Source organism: Triticum aestivum, chromosome 4D, assembly GCF_018294505.1.
Source record: "Triticum aestivum cultivar Chinese Spring chromosome 4D, IWGSC CS RefSeq v2.1, whole genome shotgun sequence".
NCBI lineage: Eukaryota > Viridiplantae > Streptophyta > Magnoliopsida > Poales > Poaceae > Triticum > Triticum aestivum.
Window position 1 is genome coordinate 440,013,248 of NC_057805.1, and position 12,257 is coordinate 440,025,504.

General features: G+C 46.6%; 1 protein-coding gene across 1 annotated transcript; it reads left to right on the plus strand.

Moving 5' to 3' along the window:
- Positions 1-1,146: 1,146 nt before the first annotated feature.
- On the plus strand, positions 1,147-1,849 carry LOC123100226 (uncharacterized protein At5g01610-like). The gene has a single exon (XM_044522185.1). It carries the CDS (start codon positions 1,279-1,281, stop codon positions 1,741-1,743), a length of 465 nt encoding a protein of 154 aa, XP_044378120.1. The 5' UTR covers positions 1,147-1,278; the 3' UTR covers positions 1,744-1,849.
- Positions 1,850-12,257: the final 10,408 nt, after the last annotated feature.

The window sequence follows — 12,257 nt, forward strand, 5'->3', positions numbered from 1 at the left end:
AGCACGCAATGCAAACAAATTGCAGCACACAGCAGCAGAGATCAGATCGAGGGATATTTCACCTGGAAGCTCCCATCACCAATGCATCCTATGACACGCTTGTCACTTGCCCCTTGCACGTACCCGAGCAATGCACCCAGTGACCATCCAAAGGAGCGTGCAAATTATCATTGAATAACCAGGCATGTACTCGCGCGTGATTTCCATAAAAATACATGGGGTATTCGCAAAAGTGCCACGGCGAGCAGCGGTGCCACGACGCGACCAGCGTGGCGCCATTTGTCCGCTCTTGATTGGCTCTGGACTAAATCTTCATGCGCAGTGCAAGTTTATGGATGATTTGATCACCTTTTGTAAGTTTGTGGACTAAAGCATCACATGTATTGCAAGTTTATGGGACTCTAGTGCTCTTGCCTTTTTTTTTCCTTCTGATTAGCCTGTTAAGTATTTTTATTATATAATAGACGCGCATTATAACTTGGCAATTTTCTTTTAGCATCTTGTTCCTAAGATCCTCCCCCCCTAAAGAAATGTGCGAGTCCTCGTCCCAAACGCTCCACTTGCAAGTGGATAATTGTGTCTAATTGTTCCATGTCACATGTCGTCATGTCACTGATCCACTAAAATCCGGCTTAATATATTAATGCCGCAGAAAGTAACGAATTTGCTCGCATCATTTGAATGGAATTCGTGCAAATTAGTTAGCAGTATCAGCTTATCGGGAGTAGATGAACACAGCATATGCAAGCCACACTTTGTAGGAGCAACTTTTCATGTAGGAATATTGTGGTAGGCCACTTCACTTTCATGTTTGGCCATTTCCTACCAATAGATAAGCACAGGTAATTTTCTAGTACAAATCAAGCCACACTTTGTAGGAGTATAATCAGAAGAGAAGGCAGAGACGGGGTGCATTTGTAATTTATACGAAGAAGATAGCTACCCCTGAGCAGTAAAATATGCACCACGCATTACAACTACTCATACAACTTCTTCAATGATTGGTCACACACGCTAACCTAATCAATTATTCAAACCCTTCCAACGAAAATATGCTTTTCTTGATGATTAATCTGCCTTCAGATCAACATAAACTTAAGAATATCAAATTACTAATTTCTGTATGAAGGCAAACAAAATACAAGCAGGTGAGCATCCATCCAACAGTAAGCTACAAAGGCCAACACCTCCATCGTCATTTGTGATTTGTCAAGTAAGCAAAGCAGGCAGCTCGGACCCAATCAAACCCAAAGAAAGCAAGAACTTCCCGGGCCGTCCATGGCCACCTACCCCCTCCTCCTCCTCCTCCTCGCCCTCTTCGCCGCCGTCGCCGTAGCCGCGGCGGCGTCGTCGGCGGAGGACACGCCAACGGCGTACGAGATGCTGGAGCGGTACGACTTCCCGCGGGGCATCCTGCCGGAGGGGGTGGAGGGGTACGAGCTCGGCCCGGACGGCGGCTTCGAGGTCTACTTCCCGCGGGAGTGCGAGTTCCTGCTGGCGAAGCAGTGGCTGGTCAGGTACGACGCCCGCATCGCCGGCGCCGTCACCGCGGGCAGGCTGGCGGCGCTGGAGGGCGTCCACGTCAAGGTGCTCTTCCTGTGGCTCCCCGTCGCCGAGGTCGACCGCGCCGGCGACCGCCTCAGCTTCTACGTCGGCCCCGTCTCCACGTCCTTCCCGCTGAGCTCCTTCGCCAGCAGCCCGCACTGTCGCGGCTACCACGCCGTCGCTGCGGCCGTCTCATAAGCCATTGTTTATCATGATTTGAACAAGACTCACATGGGCCATTGTTTCAGTTAACCTTTTGTACCGTCGTGGATATCACAATGAGCTCTCTCTCTATACGATTCCAGTTTATCAGATGCATGATCGGTGTCGCAATCCTTAGGCCATCCGTCGAAGCAACTTGATAGCTACCGACCAAATTATTAATTAATCATTATTTTAAGAACGGAGGCTCGAGGTCGGCTTTGAATTATCGAAGTCACCCACTAGCTACAGCCAACCACAACGTACAACCAGGAAAAAAGGGAAACTGGGCATATGCAACCCCACACGGCAAATACAAAGTGTGGAAGGGTGCTAAGAGCATCTCCAATAGACGGTCCAAATGTAAAAATACCTAACTTTTGAATCGTCTGGGGCAAAAAACGCTGTTCCAACAGACGGTCCATGTAAAAAGAATTGGACCGCGGCCTCCTTGTGATGTAAAATACAACACCTCGCGGTGCAAATTTACATCACGAGGTGCATCTGGTCCAAAACCAGCCGCCGCCCGCGAACGCCCAACCGCCAGTTCCTTTTCTTTCCCGCCCGCCCGCGCTCGTCTGCCCGCCCGTGACCCGCCCGGCCGCCGCCGCCCCCCGGCGTCCGGCGCCGCCATGGCCGAAGGCGACGACCCCGCCGCATTCTCCGCCGCCGCCGCCCCCCGCCCGCCAGCCCGGATTCGCGCCACCCCGGCCGGTGGCCACCGCGCTGGCGGCGAAGCCGGCGAAGGGACGAGGCGGCGGAAAACGGCCGGCCAACCGCAGCCGCAACCCGACCGACAGTTCTACGCGGCCGGTGAAGGTCTCCAAGGCGGGCGCGACGGCTCGGGGCGACGACTCGCAGCCGGTGCGGCCGGCGGCCTCCTCCAGCAGCCACACATCCATTCCTCAACCTCCCCCGCCGCCACTGCCGGCCGTGGAGGAAGATGTGGCCACGCCGACGGCCACCGCCTCCAACATGTTCAACGAAATGTCGCAAAGGTATAAAATTTCCGGTTGTGCTCTCATTTGTTGTTTCAAATTGTATGTGTTCTTGATTGTTTGTGCGTCCAATTGTAGTCTTGATAATGAAGCTTTCATGCATGCGACAAATGTGGCAAATGATGATTACATGTATGCGTCACAAGAATATGAAACCCAATATGATGATGACAATCTTGATGTGGACGATGAGGGCTTTATTGTCAAGGGAAGAAGTGGAAATTATACCACCGCAGAGGATGTGTTGATATGCACCGCTTGGAAGAAAATCTCTCAAGATGCAAGCGTTGGAAGCGACCAAACGGTGAACACCTATTGGCAACGCATCAAGGAGTACTTCGATGAGCGCAACACAAGTGGTCACTTCCGTTCGAGCGACTCTCTACGCCAATGTTGGTCCACCATCAACGCCGAATGCCAAAGTGGGTCGGTTGCTTGTCAAACGTTGCTCGCATGAACCCAAGTGGTTGCGGTGATAGTGACTTGATAAATATTTCCTCTTCGTGCGTGCTTTGTCAAATATTTCCTCTTTGTTCCACATGTTGATGATGATGTGTTGCTTGTTTTATTGTAGAAAATGATTGCACAAGGATTGTTTCGAGAGAGGAACATGAAAGGCGATAAGAAGAAAAGGAAAGGAAAAGCTTTCACTTTTCATCATTGCTACAAAGAGCTCAAGGATGAGGAGAAGTGGAAAACTAGAGAGACTTTTGAATCGTCGAAGAAGAAGAGTGCGGTGCTTGAGGATGAAGAAGATGTCGCCATTGAGGAGACGAGCCCCACTCCTCACTCCGCGACAAAATCTTATAGGCCCGATGGAAACAAGAAAGCGAAGGGAACCAAGGCCGGAGACAATGATCTCAAGGAAGGATTTGATGCCATTGTCATGGAGAGGAAAGAGTATGCCGAAGAGAAAAGAATCTTGAAGCTCAAGGAAATAGAGGAGAGGAGTGAGGCCGAGCGGCGAAGGGCGGTGACCGAGGAGAAGAGGGTGGCGGCCGAGGAGAGGCTGGCCACGGCCGAGGAGAGGAAGGTGGACCTAGAGGAGAAGAAGGCCGCGGCCGACAAGAGGAAGATGGTTGAGGAGAGGACACTCAAGTTTATGTTTATGGACACATCAACTCTTGATGCCAAGGCAAAGGCATATGTTGAACTTTGTCACGACGAAATGCTCATGAAGAAGCAAATGCTCATGAGGCAAATGATGATGGGAGGAGGCATGGGAGGAGGCATGGGAGGAGGGAGGTGCCATGGGAGGAGGCATGGGAGGTGCCATGGGAGGAGGCATGGGATGAGGCATGGGAGGTGCCATGGGTGGTTACATGAACATGATTGGAGGTTCCATGAATGGTGCATTTGGCGGAAACATGGGAGGTGGCTTCGGTGGCAACATGGAAGGTGGCTTTGGCGGCATGGGAGGTGGATTTGGAGGCATGGGAGGTGGCTTTGGAGGCAACATGATGGGTGGCTTGGGAGGTGGCTATGGCGGCAACATGAGTAGCGTTGGAGTTGGATTCATCGGCAACATGACCGGTATGGGACGCAATGAAGATGCTTCCGGTGGTGCTCACGACAACGAGAGTTCGCCGCTTGTTGAGAACGTCGACAAAGACGGTGGTGAAGATGATGATCGTACCACGGTTCACAACGCCGGTGGTGTTGATGACCCGCATGAGTAATGTTCATGTGCATTTCAATTTCTAGGGCGAAAAACTTTGATTGAGACGATGCTCTTTTGGTAGAGGGATTTGATATTATGATGGTGATGCACTTTTGATTGAAACTATGATGATGATGCACTTTATTTTCAAATTTTTGATGCTATTTCAATGCAAAACCGCGGCTGAACAGTGGCTGGCAGCAGCCGCGCGGCCGTTTTCAGATTTTTACATCTTTGGTTTGGACCATCTATTGGAGTTGCTCTTTTGGACCATCAATTTGGACCATCTGTTGGAGTTGAGCATTTTTCGGAGCTCGAAAATGCATTTTTTGGCGGTCCAAATTTTACATCTCCGGTTTTGGACTGCCAAAATTTGGACCATCTATTGGAGATGCTCTAACATACTACGAACAAAGATGCAAAAGCTACAGTCGAAGCCTCTTGACCTGCGTAAACCCACAAACATACTAGTCCCTTAACTGTTTTGTCCATAAAATCATCCAAAAACCTCAAGGGCATTAGATGGTGACTACTGGCAAATGATTCTTTTTTTTTCACTGTGACGTCATCCACAACAAGAGCCATTTGGTTTTCTACTCAGTCGGGTAATCCTAAATACGACTACAATGACTCGAGTTGATCCTTCCTCGCTAATTCATGAAGAAGTTTAGGGTGACCAATCGCTCGATGCATATTGGTTGTTGGCTCTGCATTTTGGGTGTTGATAATCCGCCTCCACGAGGTTGTTGAAGGAAATATGCCCTAGAGGCAATAATAAAGTTGTTATTTATATTTCCTTATATCATGATAAATGTTTATTATTCATGCTAAAATTGTATTAACCGGAAACTTAGTACATGTGTGAATACATAGACAAACAGAGTGTCACTAGTCTGCCTCTACTTGACTAGCTCGTTGAATCAAAGATGGTTAAGTTTCCTAGCCATAGACATGAGTTGTCATTTGATTAACGGGATCAAATCATTAGAGAACGATGTGATTGACTTGACCCATCCGTTAGCTTAGCACGATGATCGTTTAGTTTGTTGCTATTGCTTTCTTCATGACTTGTACATGTTCCTATAACTATGAGATTATGCAACTCCCGAATACCGGAGGAACACTTAGTGTGCTATCAAACTTCACAACGTAATTGGGTGATTATAAAGATGCTCTACAGGTGTCTCCGATGGTGTTTGTTGAGTTGGCATAGATCGAGATTAGGATTTGTCACTCCGATTGTCGGAGAGGTATCTTTGGGCCCTCTCGGTAATGCACATCACTATAAGCCTTGCAAGCAATGTGAGTAATGAGTTAGTTGCAGGATGATGCATTACGGAACGAGTAAAGAGACTTGCCGGTAATGAGATTGAACTAGGTATTGAGATACCGACGATCGAATCTCGGGCAAGTAACATAGCGATGACAAAGGGAACAACGTATGTTGTTATGCGGTTTGACCGATAAAGATCTTCGTAGAATATGTAGGAGCCAATATGAGCATCCAGGTTCCGCTATTGGTTATTGACCGGAGATGTGTCTCGGTCATGTCTACATAGTTCCCGAACCCGTAGGGTCCGCACGCTTAACGTTCGATGACGATCAGTATTATGAGTTTATGTGTTTTGATGTACCGAAGGTAGTTCGGAGTCCCGGATGTGATCACGAACATGACGAGGAGTCTCTAAATGGTCGAGACATGAAGATTGATATATTGGACGACTATATTCGGACACCGGAAGTGTTCCGGGAGGTTTTGGATAAAACCGGAGTGCCGGAGGGTTACCGGAACACCCCCCGGGAAGTTATTGGGCCCTTAGTGGGCTTTAGGGGAGAGAGAGGGCAGAAGCCAGGAGGTGGCGCCCTCTCCCCCAAGGGATTCCGAATTGGACTAGGGGAGGGGGGCGCGGCCCCTCTTTCCCTCTCCCTCCCCCTCTCCTTCCTTCCCCCTCCTAGTAGGACTAGGAAAGGAGGAATCCTACTTCTACTAGGAGGAGGATTCCTCCTCTCCTTGGCGCGCCTCTAGGGCCGGCCGGCCTCCCCCTTGCTCCTTTATATACGGGGGCAGGGGGACCCTAGAACACACAAGTTGACAGTTGTCTTAGCCGTGTGTGGTGCCCCCTCCATAGATTTCCACCTCGGTCATATCGTTGCAGTGCTTAGGCGAAGCCCTGCGCCGGTAACTTCATCATCACCGTCACCACGTCGTCGTGCTGACGAAACTCTCCCTTGATCTTAGCTGGATCTAGAGTTCGTGAGACGTCACCGAGCTGAACGTGTGCAGATCGCAGAGGTGCCATACCTTCGGTGCTAGGATCGGTCGGATCGTGAAGACGTACGACTACATCGACCCCGTTTTCATAATGCTTCCGCTTTCGGTCTACGAGGGTACATAGACAACACTCTCCCCTCTCGTTGCTATGCATCACCTAGATGGATCTTGCGTGTGCGTAGGATTTTTTTTGAAATTACCGCGTTCCCCAACAGTGGCATCCGAGCCAGGTCTATGCGTAGATGTTATATGCACGAGTAGAACACAAAGAGTTGTGGGCGATAATAGTCATACTGCTTACCAGCATGTTATACTTTGATTCGGCGGTATTGCTGGATGAAGCGGCCCGGACCGACATTACGCGTACGCTTATGCGATACTGGTTCTACCGACGTGCTTTGCACACACATGGCTGGCGGGTGTCAGTTTCTCCAATTTTAGTTGAATCGAGTGTGACTACGCCCGGTCCTTGTTGAAGGTTAAAACAACACACTTGACGAAAAATCGTTGTGGTTTTGATGCGTAGGTAAGAACAGTTCTTGCTCAGCCCGTAGCAACCACGTAAAATTTGCAACAACAAGTAGAGGACGTCTAACTTGTTTTTGCAGGGTATGCTGTGATGTGATATGGTCAAGACATGATGCTAAATTTTATTGTATGAGATGACCATGTTTTGTAACAAAGTTATCGGCAACTGGCAGGAGCCATATGGTTGTCGCTTTATTGTATGAAATGCAATCGCCATGTAATTGCTTTACTTTATCACTAAGCGGTAGCAATAGTCGTAGAAGCAATAGTTGGTGAGACGACAACGATGCTACGATGGAGATCAAGATGTCGCGCCTGTGACGATGGTGATGATGACGGTGCTTTGGAGATGGAGATCAAAGGCACAAGATGATGATGGCTGCTACCTCTTGAGCACTGCGTTGGTTTTCCCTTGAAGAGGAAAGGGTGATGCAGCAAAGTAGCGTAAGTATTTCTCTCAGTTTTTGAGAACCAAGGTATCAATCAAGTAGGAGACTACACGCAAGTCGCCTTGTACCTACACAAACAAATAAGAACCTTGCAACGAACGCGATAAAGGGGTTGTCAATCCCTTCACGGCCACTTGCAAAAGTGAGATCTGATAGAGATAATAAGATAAATATTTTTGGTATTTTTATGATATAGATTGAAAGTAAAGATTGCAAAGTAAAATAGATCGGAAACTTATATGATGGAAAATAGACCCGGGGGCCATAGGTTTCACTAGTGGCTTCTCTCAAGATAACATAATCTATGGTGGGTGAACAAATTACTGTCAAGCAATTGATAGAAAGGTGCATAGTTATGAGAATATCTAGGCATGATCATGTATATAGGCATCACATCCGCGACAAGTAGACCGAAACGATTCTGCATCTACTAGTATTACTCCACACATCGACCGCTATCCAGCATGCATCTAGAGTATTAAGTTCATAAGAACAGAGTAACGCATTAGGTAAGATGACATGATGTAGAGGGATAAACTCAAGCAATATGATATAAACCCCATCTTTTTATCCTCGATGGCAACAATACAATACGTGCCTTGCTGCCCCTGCTGTCACTGGGAAAGGACACCGCAAGATTGAACCCAAAGCTAAGCACTTCTCCCATTGCAAGAAAGATCAATCTAGTAGGCCAAACCAAACTGATAATTCGAAGAGACTTGCAAAGATATCAAATCATACATAAAAGAATTCAGAGGAGATTCAAATATTGTTCATAGATAATCTTGATCATAAACCCACAATTCATCGGATCTCGACAAACGCACCGCAAAAAGAATTACATCGAATAGGTCTCCAAGAAGATCGAGGAGAACTTTGAATTGAGATCCAAAGAGAGAGAAGAAGCCATCTAGCTAATAACTATGGACCCGAAGGACTGTGGTAAACTAATCACACATCATCGGAGAGGCCATGGTGTTGATGTAGAAGCCCTCCGTGATCGATTCCCTCTCCAGCGGAGCGCCGAAAAAGGCCCCAAGATGGGATCTCACGGTACAGAAGGTTGTGGTGGTGGAAATAGGGTTTCGTGGTGCTCCTGGATGTTTTCGGGGTATATGAGTATATATAGGCGAAAGAAGTCGGTCAGGGGAGCCACGAGGGGCCCACGAGGGTGGGGGCGCGCCTACCCCCCGGGCGCGCCTTCCTGCCTCGTGGCCGCCTCGTTGCTTTCATGACGTCCACTCCAAGTCTCCTGGATTGCGTTTGTTCCAAAAATCACTCTCCCGAAGGTTTCATTCCGTTTGGATTCCGTTTGATATTCCTTTTCTGCGAAACACTGAAATAGGCAAAAAAAACAGCAATTTGCACTGGGCCTTTGGTTAGTAGGTTAGTCCCGAAAATATATAAAAGTGTATAATAAAGCCCATTAAACATCCAAAACAGATAATATAATAGCATGGAACAATAAAAAATTATAGATACGTTGGAGACGTATCAAGCATCCCCAAGCTTAAGTCCTGCTCGTCCTCGAGTAGGTAAATGATAAAAACAGAATTTTTGATGTGGAATGCTCCCTAACATAATTTTCTAAGTAATTCTCTTTATTGTGGCATGAATGTTCAGATCTGAAAGATTCAAGACAAAAGTTTCACATTGACATAAAAATAATAACACTTCAAGCATACTAACTAAGAAATTATGTCTTCTCAAACTAACATGGCCAAAGAAAGTTCATCCCTACAAAATCATATAGTTTGGTCATGCTCCATTTTCGTCACACAAGAATGCTCTCATCATGCACAACCCCGATGGCAAGCCAAGCAATTGTTTCATACTTTAGTAATCTCAAACTTTTTCGACCTTCGCGCAATACATGAGCGTGAGCCATGGACATAGCACTATGGGTGGAATAGAATATAATGATGGGGGTTATGTGGAGAAGACAAAAAAGGAGAAAGTCTCACATTGACGCGGATAATCAACGAGCTAGGGAGATGCCCATCAATTGATGTCAATGCAAGGAGTAGGGATTGCCATGCAACGGATGCACTAAAGCTATAAATGTATGAAAGCTCAACAAAAGAAACTAAGTGGGTGTGCATCCAACATCCTTGCTCACGAAGACCTAGGGCATTTGAGGAAGCACATTGTTGGAATACACAAGCCAAGTTCTATAATGAAAAAAATTCCACTAGTATATGAAAGTGACAAAACAAGAGACTCTCTATCATAAAGATCATGGTGCTACTTTGAAGCACAAGTGTGGAAAAAAGGATAGTAGCATTGTCCCTTTTATTTCTATTTTTTTGGGCTTTTTTTATTTGGCCTTTCTCTTTTCCCCCTTTTTTGGGACAATGCTCTATTAATGATGATCATCACACTTCTATTTATTTACAACTCAATGATTACAACTCCATACTTAGAACAAAATATGACTCTACATGGATGCCTCCGGCGGTGTACCAGGATGGGCAATGAATCAAGAGTGACATGTATGATGAATTATGCATGGTGGCTTTGCCACAAATACGATGTCAACTACATGATCATGCAAGGCAATATGACAATGATGAAGCATGTCATAATAAATGAAACGGTGGAAAGTTGCATGGCAATATATCTCGGAATGGCTATGGAAATGCCATAATAGGTAGGTATGGTGGCTGTTTTGAGGAAGATATAAGGAGGTTTATGTGTGATAGAGCGTATCATATCACGGGGTTTGGATGCACCGGCGAAGTTTGCACCAACTCTCAAGGTGAGAAAGGGCAATGCACGGTACCGAAGAGGCTAGCAATGATGGAAAGGTGAGAGTGCGTATAATCCATGGACTCAACATTAGTCATAAAGAACTCACATACTTATTGCAAAAATCTACAAGTCATCAAAAACCAAGCACTACGCGCATGCTCCTAGGGGGATAGATTGGTAGGAAAAGACCATCGCTCGTCCCCGACCGCCACTCATAAGGATGACAATCAAAGAACACCTCATGTTTCAAATTTGTTACACAACGGTTACCATATGATACGTCTCCGTCGTATCTATAATTTTTGATTGTTCCATGCCAATATTCTACAACTTTCATATACTTTTGGCAACTTTTTATACTATTTTTGGGACTAACATATTGATCCAGTGCCCAGTGCCAGTTCCTGTTTGTTGCATGTTTTATGTTTCGCAGAAACCCCATATCAAACAGAGTCCAAACGGGATAAAAACGGACGGAGAATATTTTTGGAATATTTGGAAAATATGGGAGGAAGAATCAACGCGAGACGATGCCCGAGGTGGCCACGAGGCAGGGGGCGTGCTTGCCCCCTGGGCGCGCCCCTGACCCTCGTGGGCTCCTCGTAAGGCGGTTGCTGCTATTCTTTTGCCGCAAGAAAGCTAATTTTCAGAGAAAAATCTGGGCGAAGGTTTCAATCCAATCGGAGCTACGGATCTCCGGATATATAAGAAACAGCGAAAGGGCAGAATACCAAAACGCAGAAACAGAGAGAGACAGAGAGACATATCCAATCTCGGAGGGGCTCTCGCCCCTCCCATGCCATGGAGGCCAAGGACCAGAGGGGAAACCCTTCTCCCATCTAGGGAGGAGGTCAAGGAAGAAGAAGAAGAAGGGCCCCCCCTCTCCCCTTCTCTTCCGGTGGCGCCGGAACGCTGCCGTGGCCACCATCATCATCACCGCGATCTTCACCAACACCTCCGCCATCTTCACCAACATCTCCATCACCTTCCCCCCTCTATCTACAGCGGTCCACTCTCCCGCAATCCGCTGTACCCTCTACTTGAACATGGTGCTTTATGTTTCATATTATTATCCAATGATGTGTTGCCATCCTATGATGTCTGAGTAGATTTTCATTGTCCTATCGGTGGTTGATGAATTGCTATGTTTGATTTAATTTTCTTGTGGTTATGTTGCTATCCTTTGGTGCCCATCATATGAGCGCGCGCGTGGATCACACCATAGGGTTAGTTGTATGTTGATAGGACTATGTATTGGAGGGCAAGAGTGACAGAAGCTTCTACCTATCATAGAAATTGATGCATACGGGATTGAAGGGGGACCAATATATCTTAATGCTATGGTTGGGTTTTACCTTAATGAACGTTAGTAGTTGCGGATGCTTGCTAATAGTTCCAATCATAAGTGCATAGAATTCCAAGTCAGGGATGACATGCTAGCAGTGGCCTCTCCCACATAAAACTTGCTATCGGTCTACTAAAGTAGTCAATTCCTTAGGGACAATTTCGCAACTCCTACCACCACTTTTCCACACTCGCTATATTTACTTTATTGTGTCTTTACCTAAACAGCCCCTAGTTTTTATTTACGTGCTCTTTATTATCTTGCAAACCTATCCAAAAACACCTACAAAGTACTTCTAGTTTCATACTTGTTCTAGGTAAAGCGAACGTTAAGCGTGCGTGTGAGGGAATATTTGTTCTATCTTAGCTCCTCGTTGGGTTTGACACTCTTACTTATCGAAAGAGGCTACAATTGATCCCCTATACTTGTGGGTTATCACCATACGTGCATGCTATGGGACTTGCAAACTTCAACACAAGTATTTCTTAAATTCACAACTACTCAACTA

Excerpts from the sequence above, each read along its gene's own strand:
- LOC123100226 (XM_044522185.1), top strand. The coding sequence starts at position 1,279 with ATGGCCACCTACCCCCTCCTCCTCCTCCTCCTCGCCCTCTTCGCCGCC.